The 27,085-nt window shown below is 44.9% G+C and overlaps 1 protein-coding gene across 1 annotated transcript in view; it reads left to right on the top strand.

The window, feature by feature from the left end:
- Positions 1-15,334: 15,334 nt before the first annotated feature.
- Positions 15,335-27,085, top strand: part of FLT1 (fms related receptor tyrosine kinase 1) — a 129,241-nt gene continuing 117,490 nt past the window's right edge. Inside the window, exons 1-2 of the mRNA XM_077819089.1 lie at positions 15,335-15,355; positions 22,853-22,967. Of these exons, the coding sequence (XP_077675215.1) occupies positions 15,335-15,355; positions 22,853-22,967 (136 nt within the window). The remainder of the gene's footprint in view (positions 15,356-22,852; positions 22,968-27,085) is intronic.

Below are 27,085 nucleotides of genomic sequence, written 5' to 3'. Positions count from 1 at the left end.
AAGTTCAGTGGGGACTGGGTAAAGGAAGAGCACTGGCATTCAGCCTCATGGCCAGGCCTGGAAGAGGGAGCAGATACAAAACAGGCAGGGATGTCATTTGCTGTGGGGCAAGGTGTGAAGTTGTCCCTACAGACTTTTCATAGGTTTATGTGCTCCATTACGTATTCCACGTTTGCCCCCCTCCCTGATTTTGCAGGATATATAATTACATATAATGTTCTGTATGATGACACAACTTTTCCCCTCTCTCCCCCTGAATTTTTCTGAAATGACCCTGAAAACAGGGCAGCGCCGAGACCAGCCAAATATTACCTTGGATATTTTGGGTCTGCATGCAGCTGGGAAGTGGTTGGTTTGACAGGTGACATAGCCAGTGCTCTGAGCTGTCCAATCTGTCACTGAATGTTGGGCAGGAACATGGTGGGGCTGGCCTAGAGGGACTAATTGCAACGTGGTGGGAGATGAGGTGATGCTCAGCCTTTCTAAGAGAAAGCGCAGTCACAACAGCGGGTGTTCATCTTTGTAGATACTTTTGTGTGTGGCTGCATGGTATGTTACAGATGTGCCAGGGGCTTACCGTGGTGGTCGCAACAGCTAGATGCTGTAGTGCCGACAAGGCTTTCTCGGCCCTGTCCTCACTGTGTTTGAAAATAGTGTCGAACTCTGCTACTCTTGAGTGCAGCTTTTGAAATGGGCTTTCAATATGGGGCATGCCCGCTGTTTCAATTACAATTGATAATAATAATGACTGGGTGATTATGTTTGAACTATGCTTTAATGACATGGTTTTCAAACACTACTCCTCTGCAAGGGGGATGATGGAATGGGATGTGAAAAATAATTATAATGACTGGCGCAAGAACAAATGGATATAAACTCTCCATCAACGAGTTTAGGCTTGAAATTAGACAAAAGTTTCTAACCATCAGAGGAGTGAAATTCTGGAACAGCCTTCCAAGGGAAGTAATGGGGGCAAATAACATGACTTGATTTAAGACTGAGCTCAGTAAGTGCATGGAGGGGCTGGTATGATGAGATTGCCTATAATGACATATGGCCCATCCACCACTGCTCTTAGCAAATATCTCCAACAGCCAGAGATGGGACACTAGAAGGGGAGGGTTCTGAGTTATGACAGTGAATTGTTTCCTAGGTGTCTGGCTGATGGGTTTTGCCAACATGCTCAGGGACCAACTGATCTCCATATTTGGGGGCAGGAAGGAAGTTTCCTATAGGTCAGATTGGCAGAGACACTGGGAGGGTTTCACCTTCCTCTGCAGCATGGGTCATGGATCACTTGCTGGTTTGAACCAGAGTAAATGGCGGGTTCTCTGTAACTTGAATTCTTTAAATCAAGATTGGAGGACTTCAGTAACTCAGCCAGAGGTTATGGGTCTATTATAGGAGTGGGTGGGGTGAGGTTCTGTGACCTGCGATATGCCGTGGGCCCTCAGTCTGGTAGCTAGACAATCAGATTGGCCTTCAGTGAGTATGGGTCATATAACGCCATTGGCCAGGAGGTTTAGTTGCCGGGCAGGTACAGAACTCCCTCAGATAGTACCAACTTTTATATGCTCTCTCCACCTGTGTGAACACCTTGTTTCTCTCTCAACCCTTCCCATATATAATTGCTTAGTTTCCTTTTTTAGTGTGCCCACTGGTAGAGGATTGTCATCTTTGGGGAAGGTGCTTTGCCATATCTCTCTGTGTTATTGCTCATACTGAAATGACCCCTGGTTTTAGATCTCAACCACCACTGGAATCAGGAAGGAATTTCTTGCTAGAATATTCCCACCCTAATTTGGTTTTATGGAAGTTTGTGTTTTGCCTCAAGTGGGTTTCCCCTCTCTTAAAGGTCCAGGGGAGTTTCACACACATATATTCATGTCTCAGCATATTTATTGGGGTCGGGGTATGATACCGTCTTTGCTAATAACGTATTTTCCAAGGGGGAAGCTATATCAAGTGATCTTCCCCGCCCAGCGGGCTTGTGTTGAGAGCTTTAAACTACTCACATCTCCTGGGTAAGATCACTCTGTTTACAGGGGATGGTGTTTGACATTTGCATGAAAACCCAATATACCATGTATGACCATCGCTGGAGCATGAGTAGCAAGTCCCTAGGTTGAGCATATCAATGGCAATAGCTCGGATGGAGCAGTGTAATGGATTGTAGGGCGGTCCAACTCACCAGTGCACATTAGTCCAGGGCAAGTCTCGCAAAGACTTTTTGCTGTGGGTAAGTTTAATTTGTTATCAGTCAACACTTCTGGCAAATGGACCCTACATCACACATCTATCTCTGACTCTGCTCTACCCCAACACGAATGCCAATGCCTACACAAGGCTCACCTTTTCACAAGCACCAAGCATTTATGAGCTGAGTACTGAAAGAGCAGGTCCAATTCAGTGTTTAGCTGAGATTTCACTAACATGGTAATGGTTTGGGGGAGAGCTGGGAATAATTTTTACGAAGAACTGACTTGGAAGAAGTTGGAATTAATTCAGCAGCCAAATAGATTCTCTTCTTCTTCTCTTCTGTTAGGTCAGCATTAATACTGAACACCCTGCAGCATACTCTCCTCGGAAAGGCCCCAATGCCCTATGCAGGAATATTTAGATTACTCACTGGAGGAGTGGCTACAGTGCATGGCTTGCTCATCTTCTGTGCTTATCTTCTACATCGCATGCTCTGTATAATACTAGAGACTTAGTGTTCTTGGGTCCTGGCAAAACAATTGTACATACTGTTTAACCAGAATGGCTGGGTAGAAGCCAACTTACTCCATAGCAAGAACTAGGGCATGCACGGTAGTTGGTACTATTGCGTTGTCAGCCGTGTGAGCAGTAAACACAGCCGTGGGTTAAAACTGCAGGGGGACCAAGAGCAGTAACACCCACTTTTTGGGAGCTGTGGTGCCATGAAGTTGATGATTCTCTGCAATTTCAAAAACAAGTAGGTCAGCTGCTAGAGGCATTTCCTACCCCTCACCAGAGATCTGTAAAACTACAGACAAAGCAACTAGTCCCAATCAGCCCTTCAGCAGAGATGTTTGTCTCTGTTACATTTTAAAGATGTTTTAGTCTGAGTTGTTAAATTTGGCAGGTTTCCTTTCTAGCATTTGGTAATATTTTTTTTTTAAACCAAATGTTAGAAAATAAATTTCCCACATTTCATTGCCAAAGGGACTGTGACAGGCCTTAAAACATATGAGGACAAAAATGTCTATCCGTATGCCAGGTTCTGGTGCAAAATAATCACACTCAGGGCAGTACACCTCTCCCCCTGCTTGCCAAACCCTCCACCAGCAGGTGTGTACATCTATTTGGTACTGACTCTTCTGTAGATCTGGGGTTGCTTATTTAATATCTATATACCAGTAACACCCACCCACAATCATTAAGATCAGGGCCTAAATAAACGGACAAGGGCAGTCTGTAGACCTGGCAATCTAAATAGACAAGATAGGGAAATAGCACAACATAAAATCAAACAAAAATCTTATAGGTAGTTCCCAGACCACCCTGCTCCTCTACCCACACAATATCCAAGTGCCTGGACCAATGTACTCTGATTTGCCTTCCTTCCACCCAACCCAACCCATGCCATGCAAGTGTTTGTTTAGTATTTAATCCTTCCTGTTGTATTTTATCCCCATGCATTTTGCTTTATTTCAATGTCTGTTGTCTAGTTCTTCTCTGCATCTCCCTCTCAGGGTCATTTCAATCCTTCATCAGCATCCACTCCCCCCCCACCCCTTTTCTGGCTTCCACTGACCACTTGAGAGCAGATATCATGGGCTCTGAAAGTGCATTCTTCATGCCCTGCTTCTGCTCTTCCTCTCTGTCTGATCCTGAGGTCCCCTGGGGGAGGAAGCTGGAATGTCCTGCCTATGTTGTCTGGTGTTGGGAGGCCTCAAGGTGCTTGGTGTCCCAATGTCAGAGTTCTCCTGATGGGTCTCCTGCTGCTGTCCTTCCCTCTCTGTCCTGGGGAGCAGGGATCTCATGTGTCATCCTCTGGGAGAAAAAGCAGCCGGGCCCTTCTTACATGGTCTGTGGGGATGAGAGTGGAGGCTTCTGTATATAGACGTTTTATTTCTGGTCACAGTATTGAAGATACAGGATCAAGTCCTTAGATAAGTCACAGTCAAATTCCCCAGAGTTCACACAAACACTCTGATCTACTATTTTTAAACTTGAACGTTAAACTACTCCTTTAAAAGCAGGCGTCTTCCCTTTTTCCTGCACGGGATGGTCTTGGGGGGCTCAGGCAGCTGGGGTCTATCCCTGGCGCTGTCACAAATTCCCCGTGACTTTGGCCAAGGTGCCTGGGTGCCTCCATTTCCCCATCTGTGACATGGGGGATATTAGCACCTATCTGCCCCACAGAGGGCGACGGGGGACTTACGCCCGGCACTCATGCCAGTGAGAGGACCACGGCAATCGGCACCCCGCAGGCAGGCAGGCAGGCAGGCACTGTGGCTGTCCCAGCGCCAGCAAAGGCGCTGCACAAGCTCCTCGAAGCATCCGAAGGAGTGTGGGCAGGTTCCCCGGAGCATCTCCCGGCTGAGCAGTCCCGAGCTCGGCCCTGAGCGGCTTTCAGCGCCGTGGGGCGACCGGGGAGGGGAAGCTGAAGCCAGCCCACCTCCGTTGGTGTGCGGTAGGATCTGAAGCCGCTCCCCGGAGGTGAAAGTCCTCTCTGCGCTCAGCGACCGACCCAGGCCGCGGTACTTTACCTGGGAGACGTGCAGGGCAGCACGGTGCCGGCCGGCGGAAAGGTCCCGCGGCAAGCATGGCACGCGGTCCGCCTGGAGGGCACCCAGACGCTCGCGGCTCCGGGGACGCGCTGGCAGCGAGAGCCGGGCCGGGCGGTCCCCAGCGCGGCTGGGCTGGAGCTGAGCCGGGCCCCTCAGGCGGCGGTGGAGAGGCGCTGCCCTGCCCGACTCAGGCTGCTGCGGGGTGGGGTAGGGGGGTGATAACAGACAGAGGCAGAGAGCGAGGCAGATGGACAAGGACACACGTGTGGCCAAGCCCGGCTTGCGCCTGGCTCCGGCCGGGAGCGCAGCCGCCCTTGGCTGGAGGAGCGGAGCGGGGGTCTCCGTGTGGGGGGACTGGAGAGCGATCGGAGTGACAGGGGGCGGCATGGGTGGGGGGCCGCGGAGGCGAGTTGACCGGGGGCCCGAGAGGCCGGGAAGTGGGCACTGACTCCCAGCCGGAGCCCTGCCTGGCGCGCTCGGGAGCCGGAGTCACTCCTGCGCCGGCAGCGGGGCACGGCAGGGGGCCGGGGGGCTCCAGGCTATGTAGGGGAGGGGGGACCCGGTGACGCAGGGAGAGGAGGGCGTGATCCGCTGGGAGGATGTGGAGGTTATAAATCAGCCGGGCGGCAGGCAGCTCCCTGTGAAGGGATGTCCACGGGAGGTTAAGCGCGCAGCTGGACGCGCCTTGCGGAGCGGAGCGCAGCGTTGTCCCGGGGCTAGGCGGCTGCTGGATAGCGATCTCTCTCCGGGACCAGCTGCCCCGCTAGCTTCGCCACCGCGGGCAAGGCGAGCCCGGCCAGGCTGCCGGAGGATCAGCCCCTTTGCTGGGTGTCCCTGAGCCGCGTCCTCTCTCCGAGCAGGCTCGGGCGGAGCTCTCTTACCCTGCGCGCACCTCCCGGGCAGGACCATGGGCAGCCGGGCGCTCGCAGGTGCCATGCTGTGCGGGCTGCTGGCACCCGCTCTCCTCCTCGCAGGTAAGTGGCCCGTTCCCCTGCGGGGTGGGGGTGGCGGGGTGGCGGGGGGCGGCCGAAGCTAAGCGGTCCAGGACTCAGGAGGCAGCCGGCTGCGCTTGGCTCTGCGCCCCAGAGAGACACCCTCCCAATCCCGTGCCCCTGGCAGCGCAGGGGGCCGGAGCTGGGGTCCCAGCCGCACGCCATTTCTCCTCACCCCCATGGTGCCCAGTCTGGACCCCGCTTCCCACCCTGCAGGAGGCTGCTTTGCTGCGCACACCCGCTTAGCCCGGGACGCTTTCCGGGTGCCCAAACGGGGCTCTGTCCCTATTGCTGTGCAAGCAGGTTCCCGTAACGCCCGTCGGAGCTGTCCCGTGTCTGACTCTCACGGGCAGAAAAGAAATCTCGGGGAGAGGCTGGATCCTATCGATCTGTGGCCTCAAGCCCCCAGTTTGTAGCATCAAAACAGAGAGCAAGGCTAGCGGCTCCCGCCTCGCCAAAAATCCGGACCCCGACGAATCCGGGGCAGCGAACGAAGCAGAAGCCCGGTTCCAGCACTGGGCTCCCGCAGGATCTTGTACAATTTAAACAGACAACCGCTGTAGCCGCACGTCCCTGGAGAAATCTGGACTCTGATCCATCCTGGCCCAACAGCGAGGGAAAAAAGACACATTTAGTGCCCAGACCCTGCCCACTGTAATCCTAGTTCCGCAAAATTCCAGTTTTAACAGAGGGGAAAAAATGTAGCAACTATTAGCGAACTCGAAAATCCAGACCCTATAGCAGAGGAGAGCAGCAGCCCCGCAAAAAGATGTATCCGGTACCTAGATACTGGTGGGGGTTTTAAATCTCAAAGCCTTAAATTCTACCAGAAAAGAAGAGCACCAGCTCCAATCCCACTGCAAAGATCCAGATCCTGATATATCCTTGGTAAATAACACCGCCAGGACATAGATCCACCATCAAAGCAGAGCTCTGGACATAGATTTACCTGATGTAAGAGAGTATCTGTATAGAGAGTAAAACTTTGCGGATCTAGGTGAAAAAAATGGGCCATATCATGCTGGCTCCCGGTCCATGTTTGGATTTTACAAGTGCTTTGTGTGCCGAATTGTATCAGGGACCAGATTTTTTAGCAAGGACTGGAAGCAGCTACACTTGGTTTCCATTTTTCCAACAGAATGTAGAGATCTGTGGTCAAAATTCCCTGGATTCGGTAAAACCCAGATTGCTCTTGCACCGGGATGTGTTGGAGCCTGGATTTTTTCTGGTCATATAGGAAAAGCAATATGTATTGTCTATTTTGATGGTACAATTTGGGGGACCCCAAAACAGTAGGACCAACAGGGCGAAGTGCTAATTAGCTGGGATGCACCGGAGTATGGATTTTCGCAGTGGCATGCTTGCTTTTTCTGGCGCTGGAACAGAGCTTTCCAGATGAGAGGTAAAGTCATCTGCAGGTTCACGGGAGTTGGACCAGGCACAGGGAGGTCTTGAGTTCGAGTGAGAGAAAATACTAAAATGCATATGGAACCTAGGGCCAAACACAGACTTGTTGTAACTTAATCTGTTGCATTATTTGTTATAAATTAGTTGAATGGAGGAGTTATAAAACCATTGAAGTGTTACATTTTATTGCAAACTATTCTACTTTATGGTTTCAATCAACTAAATCCAGACTAAATAGATGATGACCAATACATTTATAAAGGCTGAGTTAATTTCCTAAAACCATGGCAGTAATGCAAATAGTTTGTGTAAATGAGTAAAACAACCCTGAAATATTTTGTTCTTGCATTGAAACTTAGTTCAGATTTTGACTTGAAAGCATTGAGAATACAGAGCTGTCTGCATATCTACAATTAGAGACAGTAGGTCAAATCCTGCCAAGTGATTTTCAGCTGGTGGTTGGGCATGGGTACTGTGGCAGACTACATGATTTGGTCATCATCAATCCTGCAAAATCTCCTATTCTGTCACTTGCTATGTAGTAGATCTCCCAGAAGGGGTGACCATGCTCCTTTGAAGTCCATAGCAAAACTCTTGATGATTTTAATTTTGAGCAGGATCAGATCCTGAATACTAAAGGGGTGAGGAATGGGGTGTTGGGAAATTACATGTTAAAGTAAAAGCATTGATTCTCCATAGACTCTTACTCCCATCCCCTGTAGTCAATCTGGGAAGGAAATGATTATCCCATCCCATGTCAATTTTTGAGAAACAAAACATTTCCCCATTCTGCATTGTGAGGAAATGGAGACCTTTCAAACAGTCTCATGAAAAACCCCATGAGTGAGGAAACCCCCTTAGAATAGCTAATAGCCCAGTGGTCAGGGCACTCATGTGGCAAGTGGAAGACTTACAAGTTCAAGTCCCTGCTCTGCCTGATTAAGACCACGGTTTCTTAAACGTGGCTCTCCCATATCCGAAGTGCCCTGATCACCAGACTATTGACTGGTCTAGGGTGAGGTTTTTACCAAATGGTAAAAATTAAACTTTTGATGCCATATTAGGGCCTGATCCTGCAGTCCTTGCACACTTATGACTCCCATTTCAAGCAATGGGGGTTTGGCGTGTGGAAGGACTACAGGAGGCTAACTAAAGAGCTAGATTCTGCAGTCCTCTTCTCTTGACCTCACTGGAGGATTATGTCCTAGTCAGGGCTAAAGGATTGGGCCCAAGCCCCTTATCCATATGTGAGGCTAGTGATAGAAGAACCAGAGACCATGTACATTCAGAGAGGCTTCAGACAGAGAGATCAGCTAATATGTATTTTCATTTTTAAATGACAGCACAGAGCGAAAGCCAAAGCCTCCTTGGATCTGCACCCTTGTCCTACTGAAGTCAGTTGTACCAGCAATGGGACTAGGACTGAGCACGAAGATAGAATGAGAAATAGGAGACTAGAGAGCTTCAGTTGCTAGTCACTTTACACATTAACTTTTGTCATCATTAGTACTGCAGTGGCAGCTAGGGTCAGGCCCCAGTGAACTAGATGTTCTAAAATCATGGTTCCTGCCTGGAAGAGCCTACAGTATAACTCAAAACAAGATGTGACAAGTGTATCAACCAAACAATAGGAGGTAAGGAAGGAAGAGATAATGATAATAAGATCATGTGGTTATGTAAGATAGTGATAATGCCTGACCTGATGTTTCCAAATCATATGATTTAAAAAAATGTAATAAACAATGTCAATGATCCCTGAGTCTTCCCCCCCATGCAATCTTTAGTTGGCTGATCTCCTGGAGGCATCACAGCAGAGTTATATCTTGAGAAGGAATTTTAAGGCGGAGAGGTTAGTGGCCTTGTGCTCCCAAAGGCATTTCCTGTGGCCGGGCAGTGTGTAAGAAGTAGTGGGAGCATATGTTGGAGAAGAGGACAAAGGGTCATACAAGGCTGGCATAGCTGGTGGGGCAAAAGGCAACAGGACAAGGACTGTCTTGTGATCCTGCCATTCACAAAGTGTGTAGAGTCTGATTCACCATCCTGGTCCTGTCAGTGGAATGATGTGAGCTTCCTGGTAGCAGAAAGTTTGCCTAGCATGGAAACAAGGGGTGCAGTGTCACAAGCCACTCTTAACCCCTTCTCCATCAGCAGGCCTGGAGCAGCAATGCAAATCCAGAGATCTTGCTGGGAAGGGGCATTGTTAGGACATGCAGGGGACATGGTAATTCAGTGCCTGTCCCGGGAAGCCTTCACAGGTGGGATGGCTATGGAGCTCGGGCTTGAGTTTCAAGTTGTGTATTCTTTTAGGATGATCATTGTGGCACCATGTGTTTGACCCAGATATGAATTCCCCCTCAGGTGCTGGGGCCTTCCTAGCCACAGGGGGCTGCACTTTGCACTTATATGTGCCTGCAGGGGTTGATCAGTCCCACTGTCTTATTAGGACTGGGAGCAATAAAAGAACCCAAAAGCTGGACATCCAACATCCCTTGAATTTCAAGGACTGTTGGGCACCTGACACCCTCCTTGAAAAATTCCAGCGTACATTTACATAAGGCTGGAGGATTAGAAACTGGTGTGGAACAGAAGCATCTATTCTTCCATTTATATGTAGAATTTAAGCCTCTAACTTTTTAACCACACTAATGGGATTCACCAGCACTAATGGGAATTACCCCATGGTATTTTGGCAAGGTGCTCTGTACAGTATAGCTCTTTTGAGCCAAATTCTGCTCTCATGTATGCTGGTGTAAATCTGGAGTAAGTCCATTGAACTCAGCTGAGCTGCTCCAGATTTGCACTAGTGTTGATGAAAATCAGCATTTATAGTATAGTATAGTATACTGTATAATAAAGATGACTTTCACACCCACAAACATTCAATACATTTATCATTTTTAATTGGTGATGTGAGATGAGATTTTTTGTTTTTTAAGCTCAAAATGCTCATGAACAAGTGTGACCTTTGCTTTGTCAGACTTTTCAAAGACCAGAACTAGGGTCTTTGCAGCGGGCGTGGCTAACCATTTGGGCCGTGTGTTAGGACAGAAGGCAATGCCTGCTGCTTTCCAGAATGATTGCTGACTCCTCACACTTCTGTGCAGTTTGGAAATTGCAAGCGGTTGCAGTATCAGACTGGTGGTTTTCGTGTCAGGCTGAGATAGTGATAGTGAAAGGAAATGAAAGGGAGAGGGGGTGATTGAGGAAGGACTTGAAAGGCAGGGGTAAGGCTCAGCATTGCAGAACTGTCTCATGGGCTGTGGGTGGAATTCTACTGAGGAAATTGTTTCTTTGAGTCTGCTAGAGATAGGCGTTGAGACTTCCTGATGCAACCCAGAAGGGAGCAGGAAGCAGGGATTGCTGCAAGAGTGGGGGATGCTTTCCCATCAAGAGAGGGATGTCTGGCAATCACAGTCAAATGTTGGACCATTTCTCTGTGGCTATGCACCAAGAGTTCCTTTACAAACACACTTTATCTTTACTTTGCCCTTTTTTGACCATCTGTGTAATATTTCTACACTACAAAGCCCCAAGCCAAAGCTATGTATCAATATTTGGGGGAGGCGGAATGGCTGCTTGTGTGAGCATATCTGAGAATCCCTTCCATTTGACCATTTAAAGTAATTTACAAACACTTTACTCATCAACCTAAGAAATGACCTTCCTCAGCATTTAACAACCAGGAATGGGCTGCCTTTTCCATTTACTGTGTGTGAACTGTTCATTCTGATAGGTTGTATGCATCCGATGAAGTGAGCTGTAGCTCACGAAAGCTTATGCTCAAATAAATTGGTTAGTCTCTAAGGTGCCACAAGTACTCCTTTTCTTTTTGTTCATTCTGATGCAGCCCTAAAATCTATTACCTTCTCATCTTCAGTTGTTGGTGACAAGGGGCATTCTCGATCTTCTCTTACCAAGATGTAGAAACTCAGTATCATTCCCCCACCCTGGAAAGGAGTATCATGGTGCAAAGCCAGTACATACAGCGAGGGAGAGAGGGCCTAGGGGTATGATTTGTTCATGGCAAGGTGGGAGGAAATATACCAGCCTAATGTAAAGGAAAGCATGATTTTGCCTAATATATTATCAGAAGTAATTCAAGACCATTATAAATCCTTGTGAATCTATTACTTTTGTCCGTTCTGTTTCTCAGAACGTTGTCTGCTTTGTGTTTATGAAGAAACACACCTGACATCCCAGTTAATAATTCTTCAAAGTAATCTGCCACTACTTCCTGCCTTTTTTTTTTTTTAATAACATACCCTCATAGCAGGTGTGCTCACGTGTAATGACAGTGATAATGATTTACAGTTGTATCGTGATTTTCCTCCAGAAGGATCCCAGCATGCTTTTGGAATATGGGACCACTCTTGCAAACAGTTTTTCATACATACACATAATTACTCCTAAGCAGAGTCCCTTGGAATTCAGTTACACAACCACATCATCTTCTCTGCCCGTGGCCCCTGAATGCTATTACTAAATTCACCCAAGTGTTACTGCAGCCTGAGACACAGTCATTCTGCCCCTGCTCCTCTCCCCCACCCCCTGTGGAACTTCACTGGAGGGCATCAGCTGACTGGGGAGGACATTAGCTGGTTGGGAAGGTCCTGACACCACCTCCCCATTGGCTCCATTAGACAGAAAGTGAGGGAGGAGGGCACAGGGCCTCTCAGACACTGTAGAGGTATAGGATCTCTGAACAGATCTCTCTGTTCTCTTGACAGATCCCCTGAGAGCCCTGCTTTCCTAGGCCAGAATGATCAGCTCCACTCCCTGGGGGTGAGTGTGGGGAAACTTCATGAGAAGAATTTCACATCATTCTCCCCCAACCCGCTTCCTGTGTGATTTCCCATGGAATGGAAGGATCCAAGTCTTTTATTTCCACTCTTAACTGAATGAATGAGTCTCCCTGGAAAAGCTCCCATGGAAATGACTCAGACAAAATTCTGAATTTCTTTGGAATAGTGTTAACATAGGAATTGCCACACTGGATCAGACCAGAGATCCATCTAGCCTGGTATCCTGTCACCCACAGTGTCCAGTGTAAGAGCCTTCAGAGAAGGTGCAAGAAACCCTGCAGTAGGCAGTTATGGAATAACCTTTCCCCAGGGAAAGTTTCCTTGAGGAAAGTTGTTTGTGGTAGAATCCAAAACAATTTTGTTAATTAGAGTATTAAAAAGCTGTAGACTCAAGGGCCAAAGGAGCCAACGTAAACTTGATGCCTGTTTAAGTTAGGTGCCATCAGCCTTTATAGCGAGTGTGTATAAAATAACGACTGTCTTTTAACATATTATGTTATATAACTTTTCCTGCTTTTGTCCTGATATTCAAAATTTGGGGTAAAAAATCCAGCTGTCCTTGTCTGATGTGATGCTGTAGTATAAAATTATAATCTGTGTATATTTTTTCCCTTTTAAATTGGGGTATATTCATAAAACAGTGCAATCTCATACTCCCTAGCACCTTTCTGTAGATGGATCTTGCCCTGTGGTTATATGGGGGGGAATGGAATGAACCACCATGATGGAACTGGTTTCAGAGTGGTAGCCGTGTTAGTCTGTATCAGCAAAAACAATGAGGAGTCCTTGTGGCACTTTAGAGACTAACACATTTATTTGGGCATAAACTTTCATGGGCTAAAACCCACTTCATCAGATGCTTCCTTTTCCTTCAATACAGGTTTCCTTGTAAGATAGCATGAACTGGGCCATTAATCAGGTCATATTTATGGCAGCTCTAATAGCCAAATGTCATTTGATTTGCTGAGAGGGAGTTAAATGACTGCAGTTAATTTAGCACTATTGTCCTTTTAGCTGGTTAATAGTTTGAGGTCCTAATCTACTGACAAATCACACAGTGGATCAAAGCAAGATGAGGTTAGTGGTCTGTTTCAGACAGCTGCTTAAAGCTGGTCTTGCCCTACCACACCTGCCAGAAGGGAGGAAGTCTCTAAACAAAAAAGGGGGAAAGCAGCCTTCAGCACTAGGCTGCCCTGATCGAGGAAGCTTGGGTATGAGACAGAGGACCTAGGAGGTGGGCTGAGCTGTCCTGAGCTAAGTACTCTAAGAACAGCCAAACTTCAGGAGGAGTCTTGGACTGGCCTTTTTTGTCTGATTGCTGATTTATTTATTCACAAAGTCCAAACCAAGAAAGCGGGTAAGTTTGACCCTACACAGGGACAGGGTGTGTGGAGTGTGTCTTAGAGGAAGTGGGAAAGTCCTTTACTCTGAATCTGCTGTTCCTGTTTGACTCTCTAGTTTTAAAAGTTAATTGTTGCATTAGGTTTTTCCTGTGCATGTATCCAGGGCCTTTGAATAATAGGTCTATTTTACAGATTAAAAAAATGAAAATGAAAGTAACATTCTGGTGTTGTATTTTCTCTCTTAAAGTTACAGCATTTTTGGGGGGTGTTATCTGTGGAATATTGAAAATAATAACTCAAAAGCTTTGCGCTCAGGGGAAATGCTGCAACTTTTCTGCTTAGTCACTCAGTTTGCTTCTGTGTCTTGATTAGTAATAAACTGTGAAATAGCTGGAATTTGGTAGGCTGAGATGTCAGATGGAGCTAGTGAAAATTAAAAGAGCTTGGCTTGTTTAGCCTACAAAACAAAAGCTGAGAGAGGTTATTGTTGCTCTATATAAATACATCAGGGGGGTGAACACCAGGAACGGAGAAGAGCTATTTATGGTGAAGAACAACGTCGGTGCAAGGACAGCTAGCCATGATTAAATTTAGGCTAGAAATGAAAAGAAGGTTTTTAACCATCAGAGCAGTGAGGTTCTGGAACAACCTCTCAATAGAAATAGTGGGGGTCAAACAATGTAACTAGTTTTAAGAAGGAGCTTGATAAATTTACGAACTGGATTAGATGATGGGGTTGCCGGTGACAGAAGGAGACTGGACTCCATATCATCAGGAGATCCCTTCCAGTCCTATGTTCCCAGAGAGTTGTAGGCAGAGTTCTGAGTTTTTAAGATGTCCATACAAAATATTCCCCAAATCCAGTCTGTTATAACTTGTCTTTCTAATGCAAGAGAAGCTATAATGAATGTTAGGAAGCTTGCTAGGAAAGGAATTGTGTATTTGTTGTTCAGTTTAGTTGGAGTGGGGAAACTCATCTGTTTGCTCTATGTAGGAATTTTACATGACTCCTTTATAGAAGTTTTGGTCTCACTGTATTTACGCTATAGTACTACAGTACTTTCCAAATATTTAGCTAATAAGTATCTGAATGGAGAAAGTTTCTGTGAGCACCTAATACCTGGGCTCAGAGCGTTGCACTGCTGGCATCCTTTTTATGGTCTTTACTACTTGTGTAATGATCATAGCTGTCAACGTACTATGGGAAATGGCAGAACTTTGGATGCTGCTAATTGGCATGCATGTTTATTTCATGCACTCACCTGTAACTGTGACTTGATATTATATTTCTAGATACCATCAACAAAGACGTTTACACCTTTAAATAAAGTGGCTGCAGCCTAGATTCTTGTGAGCTTCACTTCGCCACTAGGCCAGGAATATCTTCACTCCTGAGGAGGAGTCAGTGTTTGGGATGTACGTGTCTGGGTACATATGAGAATACATACATATACAAGAACATTACTGCTGGAGGCTTGGTAGCGTGTACCACCCAAGTATGCAGCTGAGAGGCTGTCAGAATTGTACTGCCTTCCGTTTTAACTATTAGATGTTACAAGTTGCTTGTGTAGCAGATGGCAATTTTTATTTTTTCAAAATGCTAAATGCATACATTTTAAACAATAGTGCAGCCACCTCAATCTCAGAACCTCAATCTCAAATCCAGACCTGAGCATGAGGTTTGGTGAAAAGGGTGCATCTTCCTCTGCCTGTCAAGATCTCCCACGGGCAGCTAGCTACTCATCTGTATATCTGACTGCCTTTTGACTCCAGGACATGGAGCCAGAGTAGGAGCTAATTACCATACACAGGACTTTTCTGACACCGGGTAGTAAACCCTGAGATTTTAAAAATGTGCTGGCTCAGGTCCCACTGGGAGATTAGCTCATCCACTCTCATAGTCTGATGATTATGCCCTAAAAATAGTTTGATAGTTTAAAGTAGCTCAGACAGAAGTTTTGGGCTTGATGCAAAAATTAGTGGGTGAGATTCTTTGGGCTGTGTTACGCAGGTGGTCAGGCTAGATGATCACAATGGTTCCTTCTAGCTTTAAGGTAAGAATCTGTGAATTATCATCCTGATGTGGTGATGCCCATTTTGTATGCAAGTAACTTTTAATGACGTTCTTGAACTTGCAAGTAAAATAGGACACGTGGCGGTTGCAAGCGAGGCATGCATGAGTTATAGAGCAGAGTCAGTGAGAAACAAGGCAGGTCAGCATGAACACACGGTGTGTGTTTCTAATTATTGCTGTTGATATCCTTGCTGAAAACCTATAAACTCTTATTACTGTATATAGTGCTACTGCCATATATAGTTCCATTTAAATTAAAGCTACTATTCCATTATGCTAGTTTATTGAGATGGTCTACTTAAGAGGAAGGATGGTCCAGCCGTTAGGGCAATAAGCTAGGATGTGGGAGACAGGATGCTGTGCCACAAACTTCCTGTGTGACCTTGGGCAAGTCTTTGTGCCTCAGTTCTCCATCTCTAACAAGGGATAATAACACATCCCATCCTTAAAGGAGTGCTATGAGCATAAATACATTAAAGCAGTGGTCCACAAACTTTTCATGGTCATACCTTACCATACTCCATCTGCGCCCCCGGCTCGGAGCTGAGGCTGGGAGCAGGGCCATGGCTGGGGGTGGGGGGCATGGATACGGGTTAGGGGCTGAGGCCACAGCTGGGGACGGAACTGCGGCCACGGCTGAGTGGAGGCCAGAGCTGGGAGCAGAAGCCGGGCTGCGGTCAGGGGCCAAGGCTGGGGGCGAGATTGGAGCTGGAGTGAAGCTTCAGCTGGGACCACTGCCAGGGGCTGGAGCAGAGCTGGGGGTGGAGCGAGGCTGGCTGGTGCTCCCTGCTGCCCCTTATGAGGGCTGGCCTAGGTCCTGCTGCTCCCCGCCCCCCCCCCAACATTCATCCACACTCCCCCCAAGGGTCCTTTGGGGACCTCTGCATTAAAGATTGTGAGGCATTCATTATAATAGGTAATGGGGCTACCATAGAAGAAGCTGAGTTAGAGGGTGGTGTTGTGAACTTTTCAGAAAGTCAGAATAACTCAGATTTTTGCACTGTAGCTGTTTGTTAGGTTTCTGCTTTGCCACATGTAGTATGGATAGTAACTGAAAAAATATACTGAGTTAAACCAAAGATAGACGAGGTGAATAGCTCTTCTTGCAAATAGAAGGAAATCAGAGCTATAAATGACTCTTCAAAGTGCCCTGCACTTAGGACTGAAGAATCCCATGCACCGCTACAGACTAGGGACCGAGTGGCTAGGCAGCAGTTCTGCAGAAAAGAACCTAGGGGTTACAGTGGAGGAGAAGCTGGATATGAGTCAACAGTGCGCCCTCGTTGCCAAGAAGGCCAATGGCATTTTGGGATGTATAAGTAGGGGCATTGCCAGCAGATCGAGGGATGTGATCGTTCCCCTCTATTCGACATTGGGGAGGCCTCATCTGGAATACTGTGTCCAGTTTTGGGCCCCACACTACAAGAAGGATGTGGAAAAATTGGAAAGCGTCCAGCGGAGGGTAACAGAAATGATTAGTGGACTGGAACACATGACTTATGAGGAGAGGCTGAGGGAACTGGGATTGTTTAGTCTACGGAAGAGAAGAATGAGGGGGGATTTGATAGCTGCTTTCAGCTACCTGAAAGGGGGTTCCAAAGAGGATGGATCTAGACTGTTTTCAGTGGTAGAAGAGGACAGAACAAGGAGTAATGGTCTCAAGTTGCAGTGGGGGAGGTTTAGGTTGGATTTTAGGAAAAACTTTTTCACTAGGAGAGTGGTGAAACACTGGAATGCATTACCTAGGGAGGTGGTGGAATCTTCTTCCTTTGAGATTTTTAAGGTCAGGCTTGACAAAGCCCTGGGTGGGATGATTTAGTTGGGGATTGGTCCTGCTTTGAGCAGGGGGTTGGACTAGATGACCTCCTGAGGTCCCTTCCAACCCTGATATTCTATGATTGATTTTAAGCAAAGGTATCATTTAGCTCAGTAATGGAACCAAAACTATGCACAGACACAAATATTCCAACCAAAAATAAATTGACTTTACCCACTGAACAGCACCAAGTTTCTTTAGAAAAGGTCATAATGTAACAGTACGCCAACAAGAATTCTGTAATGAAGACTTGAGAGCACAAAGGTGTCTTTTAAAAAATAAATTAGAATAGAACAAGTCATGTATACAGAAAAGATTTAATAGAAGAATAGATTGGCCAATATCCATACAATGAGCCATCAAGTGTAAATCAGTATATGACCATTGTTTTCAATAGAGGTCCACTGAATGGAGCCACACTTTTGGTTATTTTGGCTACATTCTGCAATTGTTACATGTGTGTTTACCAGTGTGAGTGTTTCCATTCCCTTCAGTGGGCTGACTCGTATGAGGCAGCGAACATACACATAAGTAAGAAATGCACAGTCTAGCCCATATTTTAAATGAAGAATCTTTAAATTATTCAGGCTAAGAAGAATTGTGAATAGTGGGAATTAGAGAGGTGAAAGGCCTTAGGGGACCTTAACCATTCTCCTACCAATGGTAGAGTGTCCTGTACCAATATAAAAATTATGTCTGATGATTGAGTATAAATTTGTTTAAGTTGGGAGGAAAATATAATTGACAATAGAAAGCACTAAGGGCGAGATATGTTTAATGAGCTTTAAAATGCATGCAAATCTGACACTTAGTAAAACAATTAGGCTATGATGGATAACTTTATTGCACACTGATGGCACTTTAAATCCAGAAGCTCTGTGTACACCGCAGTTGGCAAAGATAAACGGATCGTTCTCATTAACCTCTTCACTGTGTAGATAAAGAAAGCTTAGGTAATACATTCAGGCTAACTGGTGTGGTGAAGGGATGTTAGTAAAAAACAACATTTAACGAGACAGAAGATTTGTTCATTTCATCCCACGTGTTCAGTTACCCATGTGTGTAAGTGGTTGCAGAATTAGGGCATATATGTACTCTGTAGATCAGACACAATATCAGTAACATTTACATATACACATGTATTTTATCTGGGGTGTACAATAATGTGAAATAAGGCTATGTATAAGTCCACAAAATAGTCAGAGTACAAGTTTGTTTACTGAGTGCAAAAAGGGTGCTGTAGTTCCATCATATGTTGAACATACTTCAAGCACTTATTCTTTAGCTTCTTTGCATCTCCAGCTGAAAGCTCTACCTCATATACCAAATACTGCCCAAGCTGGGTTCTGTGCCTTTTCAAACAGTTCTTTGACCCTGTCTTTAGGCAGCGTGGGTAACTTTGGCGCAAACACTAGTTTAGGTCACACATTGGTTCAATAATCTGATTGGCTGACTTAAAGGTGTCCTACAAACTTTAAAAAAAGTGAATATGGGGGAGGGGAGAGTCATTCTGTTGTCACATGAAAAGAAGTTACACGCCAATGTAGGTCACTGTAAGGGTAGGTTGCTGATGGTCGCTTAGTGACAGGCATAATGATTAATGAACATGTCCTGTTAAGCCATGACCTTTCCAAAAAGCCAGTGTCAAGTAAAATGCCTGAAGAAGGTACACAGAAGGCGTGATCCCCTTGTAAATATTGACAGTAGGAATTTCTGTGCGATTCTCCTTTTCTTTGTCTTTTCTGGTAAGCTTGTCAAACCCTATTGCATTTGTTCTTTGAATCATTTTTGTATCATTTAAAAAAATGTAGGAAAGCTAATGACCCATGCAGGGATGGAATGTAAAGAAAAGCTATTTCTCTTCAGACCTGTACCACTTAAGTGGTAACTCTATTATTGTGTGTGTGGACTTTTTAATACAAATAGGATTCTGTATTTCAGGGCTTTGTTGCTGGAAATCTGAAAAATTAAACATGTGTCAAGCCTTATATATTGGGTCTGTAAGGGCAAATATTAAGTTAGGTGCCTAAGTGTTAATGTGGTTAATTACTGGAGTTAAATATTTAAAGTGCACTTGAAGTCAACAGTAAGAATCCAGTTTACTTCAATGGGAGCAGAGTTAGGCCAACACAAGAGTGGTTTTTAAATTCTGCACACAGTGATTACAAAACACAGCTGTATCTTTTAGATTAGTTAATGTATGTAGTAGGACAAAACCTGGATACATATCAAATGTATCTGGGATTTCTTTTGATCACAGGTTGGGGTGCTTAGAGAATTTCCTGCATTGAGCTCAGTAACTATGAGGCAGGTCTCCTGGATTATAATGAAGCATGCATTTCCAAGGATTCCTATTTTATAAAAGTTCTGAATAGTGTTTCTTGAGATTCTGTACAGGGACATTTTTGCTTCTGATACCACAGATTAACAGAAAAAAGAGTGCAACATTTGTAACATTTTTGGTCCTTCACCATTAGCAGAACAAAACAGACAAAAAACAAACCATAACCAGAACACTCCAATGAATGACTAGCTGGTTGACCCTGTGATTAGTGTTCTGGAGCACCCCGTAGATGACCTGAGTTCAGTGGTGGCAATTAGGCCATACCCACTCCATGAGATAGAATCCCCAGAAAACCTCTTAGACTATGTCTACACTGCACTTTCGTCATTAAAACTTGTATTGCTCAGGGGTGTGGGGAAAAAAAACAAAAAAACCCACACACCTCCCTGCACAACAAGTTTTACCAATGAAAAGCACCAGCTCTCCTGCCAACAAAGCTACTGCTCCTCATTGGGGGTGGTTTTATTTTGTCATCAGGACAGCTCTCTCCTGGCGATAAAGAGCGGCTATACTGCGTGCCTTACCATGGCAAGGCCTTAGCGGCACAACTGTGCCGCTGTAAGCTTTGCGGTGTAGACAGCCTCCGATTGTGTCCTGTGGAGGAAAGACTGTCTCCTTTTTGTTTGTACAGTGTCAATGCCAACAAGACTCTAGTGCAACTGGGCCCTGGTCCTGATTGATCTTTGGCAGCTACTGTATATAATAATAATTTGTTCTTAAAAGTCAAGCTGGTGGTACGTATTGTCATGGGCACCCATATTTTCCAATCACTGGTCTGACTTCTGCCCTTATGTACAAATAAAACAAATAATTCAATAAAACAAATAATTTTCCTTGCTGCCTGAATCTTAGAATCCTCATGAATAGAGGAATGCGCATAATCATCAAATACATGGTCATTGGAATATTCAAATTGTTTAGCTTAGAGCATTGACAAAAGTTAAGCCAAAGTGTCTAATTTTTCTTCTCAACAGCTGCCTGACCACTACTGGCTAGTTGCAACCCTTCTTGGATTTTTATTATAAAGCAAATTTAATCAGATTCTCAGTATTTACATCTAGCATTAGTGATTCAGATTTGAAAATCAGTCAGACCTTAAGTGTCTACAAGAGTTTATCCAGTACATCATTAGTGCACTTGTTAGCAGAGCCAAAAAATCAGTTTTTAGAAAGACGATAAAAAAAACACTGTAAATTTCCTATCAGAGTTGCCAAATCATAAATCACTTCTTTATAGATTTGTGGCCCTTTCTTCTTGTGACAGGTTTGGTCACAGAGATCCCCTTGGGACTGTCACCTGATGTGCTGAAACTACCTCTGAGCCCATTTTCCACTGCCAGCTTGGGACTCCAGAACCCTGCCTTGTTGAGCCAGACATGCTAGTCTGCTGCAACACGGACCCAGGTCTGGTCCACGCCTCCAGAGCTGCAGACTTTAACCAAAAACTGCTCAGCAAGTCACTTGTCTCCAGCACCCAGCTCCCAGTGGGATACAAACTCCAAATAAATCCATTTTACTCTGTATAAAGCTTATATAGGGTAAACGCAGATTGTCTGTCCTCTATATCACTGATAGAAAGATATGCACAGCTGTTTGCTCTCCCAGGTATTAATCACTTACTCTGGATTTATTAATAAACAAAAAAGTGATTTTATTAAGTATAAAAAGTAGGATTTAAGTGGTTTCAAAGTAATAATGGACAGAACAAAGTACGTTACCATGCAAAATAAAAACAATACGCAAGTCTAAGCCTAATACATTTAAGAAACTGAATACAGGTAAATCTCACCCTCAGAGATGTTCCAATAAGCTTCTTTCACAGGCTAGATTCCTTCCTAGTCTGGGCCCAATCTTTTCCCCTGGTACAGTCCTTGTTCCAGCTCAGGTGGTAATTAGGGGATTTCTGTTCCACCCTCTTCTATGGCTTTGGCACAAGGCGGGAATCTTTTGTCTCTCTGGGTCTCCATCCCTCCTTCTAAATGGAAAAGCACCAGGTTTAAGATGGATTCCAGTATCAGGTGACATGGTCACAAATTCTGTTAGACCCCAAACCTCCATTCTTTCCAGCTTGACTCACAGGAACACAGGAAGGCTTACGATTAAACAGAGCCATTTACAACCAATTGTTCTAGTTAATGGGAGCCATCAAGATTCCAAGCCACCATTAATGGCCCACACTTTGCATAATTACAATAGGACCTCACAGTAATACTTCATATTTCTAGCTTCAGATACAAGAATGATACATTCATACAAATAGGATGAACACACTCAGTAGATTATAAGCTTTGTAATGATACTTTACAAGAGACCTTTTGCATAAAGCATATTCCAGTTACATTATATTTACATTCATAAGCATATTTCCATAACCACATGGAGTGAAGCGTCACTTAACGGTTCATTTAGAAACAGACTGAATTTTATTTCCAATGAACAATGTGGTTGTCGATGAGCCACAAAAGACTTTATGACTCATGTACAAGTTTCTGATAATGCTTGTGGTCATGTTTCAGGAAAGCACTTTTGTTCAGGGAGCCACTTAAGCATGGGCTTAAATTCCCTTTAAGTGACTTGGATTTATACACATACTGAACTTTAAGCATAAGCTTAGATGCTTTCCTCAATCGGGCCTTGAATGAGAAAAATGGAATGTAACCACATTAACTTCAATCACCAAGTGTCTTCTGTCTGCATACCCCAGCAGACACATTTATTTACTCACTTTTTACATGTAAAAATAGTAATTGAAATAATCTAGGAAACAGCTGCAGGATCTTTTCTTACCTGGTCTCTAGTGAATAAACATCTGCTTTTGGTATGTAAACGTGGTTGAAAATACCCCAAAAAGGTAGAGAGAAAATTAAGACAAAGACCTGCCTTGAGAGCTTACTCATTATACTGGGGGTCAGATTCAATGTAGCTACGCTGATTTTACACCAGCTGCAGATCTGGCCTATGATAATATTTTGACAAGTTCAGATTAATTTTTACATACAAAACAAATTTAACAAATAAGACAGTGATCTGAAGATAACTAGAATGTAGGGACAGCAGCCCTTCCTCCAATGAATGAATTAAATTTAATCAAGGCAACTGAATAATTCAGAAGTTATATTCAAGAGACTAATATATAGGAGAACATTTTCTTGCAGGAACTGATTCTGCATTCCTTAAGATGGAAAAAAAGTGTCCCATTGAAATGAAGAGGGATTTTGCATTTGTTGGGACTGATTATGCATTAGTCCTATAGGCCAAATCCCTCATGTCAATACTCAGTGAACTTCAGCTCATGTCTTTAGGGTGTCTGTTCTAAAGTCCATTGTAATCAGTGGAACGATTGCCATTGGTTTCAATGGGCTTTGGCTAAGTGTTCTGCCTCAGGGTCAAATCCTGATGTCACTACTCAGCTGTGTGCTTTTCAGTATCACAGGTTTTACAGTGTGCTGAAGAAGTGCTATAGAAATAGAACAGAAATACACAGGGAATATTTTAAAGAGAGATTTCTTTTGAAGAGTCTACTTGCAATTTTCCAGTGCCTCAGTAAATACAAATGATTAAAGATAGTGTAACAGGGTCAGCACCTACCTCTCACAGTATCCCCTTTTCTCTCTGGCCAATAAAACTGCAATCACAGTCTTTTCTTGGGGGGGGGGGCACCCACCTCTTGTGGATGGCCCCTTTTCTCTTGGTTAGAGATGAGCCTGCTTTTGGTTTTAGTTCTTATATTGGGGTGGCACCCACCTCTTGCGAGAACCCACCTGGCTGGTGGATCTCTTGGCAGGTCTTCAGTGACTCAGCCCTTCAGCCAAGTCAAAAACAGTCTGTCTGTGAGATAAAAGCAACACAAACCCCTTTTGGGGTACAAGTCCAACAGTGGCCTCTCTCAGTGCCCTCTGTAATGTCTCTCTGTCTGTCCCTGCTCTAGAATAGAACAGTGACGCAGGGCTCCTTCCCTGGAGCCAATGTCTTCACCCTCTCAGGCCCTTTCTGGCCCCAGCTCTTTAGCTGGGCCACTACAGTTCAGTTCCCATTCTGGGGTACCTCAAAGTCCAGGTCATTTTCCCAGTGGCTGGTGGGGCCCACCCTCTACTCTGGGTCCCAGTGCAGGGACCCTTTAGGTAGCAGCCTTCCACCATGTCCCTTTAAATAAACTGCATTGTTTAATTCCATGGGCAACTTCCCCAGGGCTCCCACACATTCTTCACCTTTACCTCGAGGCCTTGTCCTTGTGGAGTCCTAGCAGCCAGACTGGAGCACATCTACTCTCCCCTAGTTCTAGCAAGGAACTAAACTCACTCTGGTCCAGCAGCTCTTCTTATACTGACCTGCCTGGCCCTGACTGGCAGCTTCCCACACAGCTGTAGCTCACGAAAGCTCATGCTCAAATAAATTGGTTAGTCTCTAAGGTGCCACAAAAAGAAAAGGAGTACTTGTGGCACCTTAGAGACTAACCAATTTATTTGAGCATGAGCTTTCGTGAGCTACAGCTCACTTCATCAGATGCATACCGTGGCAGTTGATAGATTTCCACTCCATACGGCTAAATGCAGTGCCTTGCATAATGACAGGTTTCAGAGTAACAGCCGTGTTAGTCTGTATTCGCAAAAAGAAAAGGAGTACTTGTGGCACCTTAGAGACTAACCAATTTATTTGAGCATGAGCTTTCGTGAGCTACAGCTCACTTCATCAGATGCATACCGTGGCAGTTGATAGATTTCCACTCCATACGGCTAAATGCAGTGCCTTGCATAATGACAGGACAAGTACTCCTTTTCTTACAGCCACTCTAGGCAGCTTTGAGGACCTCTCTACTGCTCTTTTCTGGGACAGGGTGTGTCAGAACCACAAGACATCCAGCAGGGGGCCTCAGGGCCTAGTCCACCCTGTTGCAGATAGATGGTGTTTTTAAGGCAGAGCCCCAGAGTTTCAGCATAGACAAGAACATCAGTAAAATGCTTAGTTGCAATAGGAAAAGAGGCAATATAAATTGGTTGTGGCCAGACTTTTAAGGATGCTATGGAAATAAAAAGTAGGAAATGCTATGCATTCTAAACCTCTCACTTTAGAATGTGCAGAATGCAGGTTAAACCACCTTTTTGCTAAGACTTTACATGTTGCAATTGCAGAATACCGTACAGTGCAGCTGAGAGATGGGATTCAGTTGTAATGACTGTAAAGGGAATTCTTTTGTGAGGCTGCTGAGCACAGAAAGATCTTGTGGTTCTCTCTGGCTTTCTAGTTCCCAGACTGACTAATCGCTCTCTTGTGTCCCACACATGGTCACCCTCAAGTTCTAGCCTGGACTAAGCAACCATGAAAGGGTTTGATGACTTCACCACAGCATAAGCATTTAATATGTCATGTCAAATACAAGTTGAATTCAGTCTTCAGCCTATAAGGATTGTTTGGACTTTTGTAAATACTGGGTTTTTTATTTCCCAGAATGGGTTGCCAGGCATTTGATGTTTGACATGTGTCAATGTTATGATGGGCTAGAATTTGTCTTTTATAACAATTCTGCTGATGAGGAGAACACAAAAAAAACTGATGTATCACTTGTTACCAGACCATTGCTGTGCTGATTTGTCAAAACTGTCTATTTAAAACAATAGTCTTCAGGCAAATTCTTTGATTTGGAGGGAAAGAAGTGACATTGGTTTTTAAAAAGTCAGCTTTCTTATGAAAGACTAATTTCCACATTTCAGCCCACCATTGTTCAAAGAAATTGCAGAGACCCAGTATAGATTTTTTAAAAAGATATCTGTGCAGGAAACTGCCATTTAATCTCTTTGTAGACAGCCAGTCAACCTCATGTAGTGCTGTATTTTATTAATTTAACTTTATATAATTTTGCATATTGTGATAGCTTATGAGATACATATAGAAGTGATTCTATGGATGCATATGACTTATTTGTCAGCATTTTTACCTCACACCTTGGTCACAAGTACTTTATGGTCTACAGCAGGGCTCAAACTGGACCTTCTGTGTCCGCACCCAGCGTCAAAGGAGAACCTCTGTTAACTGTAGTAGTATTTGTATTCTCTGCTGGCCAACTACCAGACATACAAATAGCAGCAAATGAGCAGGTCTGACGTTCCATCTGGTAGAGAGGGCAGTAGTGCAGATACACACAGACATACTCATCAGCACATTAATCTCGTTCGCTTGAGGATCCCAAGGGACACAGTGCCCATACAAAACTATTGCAATTCACTGCACCTGGGGGTGTGAAGGAAAGCAACAAGGAAACACAAGCTTGTACAGAACATAGTGTCTCACGTCTCCAGCAGGAAAGACTGCTCAGAACACTTCACTTCGGTGCTGTGTGCCCACAGCTGGCTCCCCGTTCACTTCCATTGCCAATTAAAAGGCTTTATCTTGCTTACTGAGACTCTTGGTGGCTCACAGCCCAGCTACATTGTTTCTCCACTCACAGCCTACCAAGTCATCTATCTCCCCTCCTCTGGACAATGCAGTGAACAGTGCCCAGGGTTAAGACCTCCAAAGTAGGAGATAGATTGTGGTGGCAGGCCCTCAGCTCAGCTTGAGAACTGTCCCTATTCAGAACATGATACAAGATGTGTGTCTTCTCGCAAAAGCCTTCCAGACATTACAGACAAGAAATTCACATGCACACACCACTTAACAAGCAGAAGCTGCTGAACCTGGGAATGGCACAAAGTCCACCATGGAAATGGATCTCTAGGCTATTTGGTGCCTAGACACAACTGTGATAGGCCCCCTCAAATGATCTAAAATAGATTAAACTCTTACTTCCTCATATTTCAGTGCATAATGGACAATATAATTGTCCATATAATGCTGTCCCCTTCATATATTGGCTATAAACTACTTTCCTTTTCTCTTCAAATCAAACTACTCTTGGATCCTTTCAGGTTTACAGACACTCTTTTACCGCAGTATGAAATCCTTATCCCTTTCATTTCCCAGCCTTTTGGTACTGCCGAAATTTAGGTTAAGACAGTTGACATTTGCTTGTTGTGCTGCGAGCTTCTGGATGCTTTGCAGTCGATGTGAGTGGAGATCAGGATCAGTGCATTGACTGTTTTTTTCCCCACAGGAATTCTGTTACTTGTTTTTAAAGGACTATATTTTAAGTTGCTTGACATAAAAGATTCCATGTAAATATTATAATGATGGGCAAAGACAGACCAAGTGGCCTTACAAGACTTCTTTACAGTAGAGGAGCTTGCAGCATAGGGGATGTTAGACAGAGGGGCTATGGCTTTAAATGAAAAGGGGTAAATCCTGCCATCCTTACTCAGTCTTTTCAAAGCTCCCATTGACTTTGCAGAGAGTTTTATACAAGAGTTGAGCATAACTGAGGGCCTTAGAGATCCACACATACATCTCAGCCTCCTCCGTGGAAAGGGGAGACAGCCACCTCCATGGCTTCATCCTTTCCCTCTGTCTCTGGCCTGCACAGAGAGCTCTCTATGAACCCAGGCATGCACCTGGGGAATGGGCTAGGGCTTGCATTGTCCTCCCGCTGGCCCTGTGGAGTTCCTCCTGGAGAGAGTACAC

Source organism: Eretmochelys imbricata, chromosome 1 (assembly GCF_965152235.1).
Source record: "Eretmochelys imbricata isolate rEreImb1 chromosome 1, rEreImb1.hap1, whole genome shotgun sequence".
Classification (NCBI taxonomy): Eukaryota; Metazoa; Chordata; order Testudines; family Cheloniidae; genus Eretmochelys; species Eretmochelys imbricata.
This window is presented reverse-complemented; position numbering and strand designations above follow the sequence as displayed.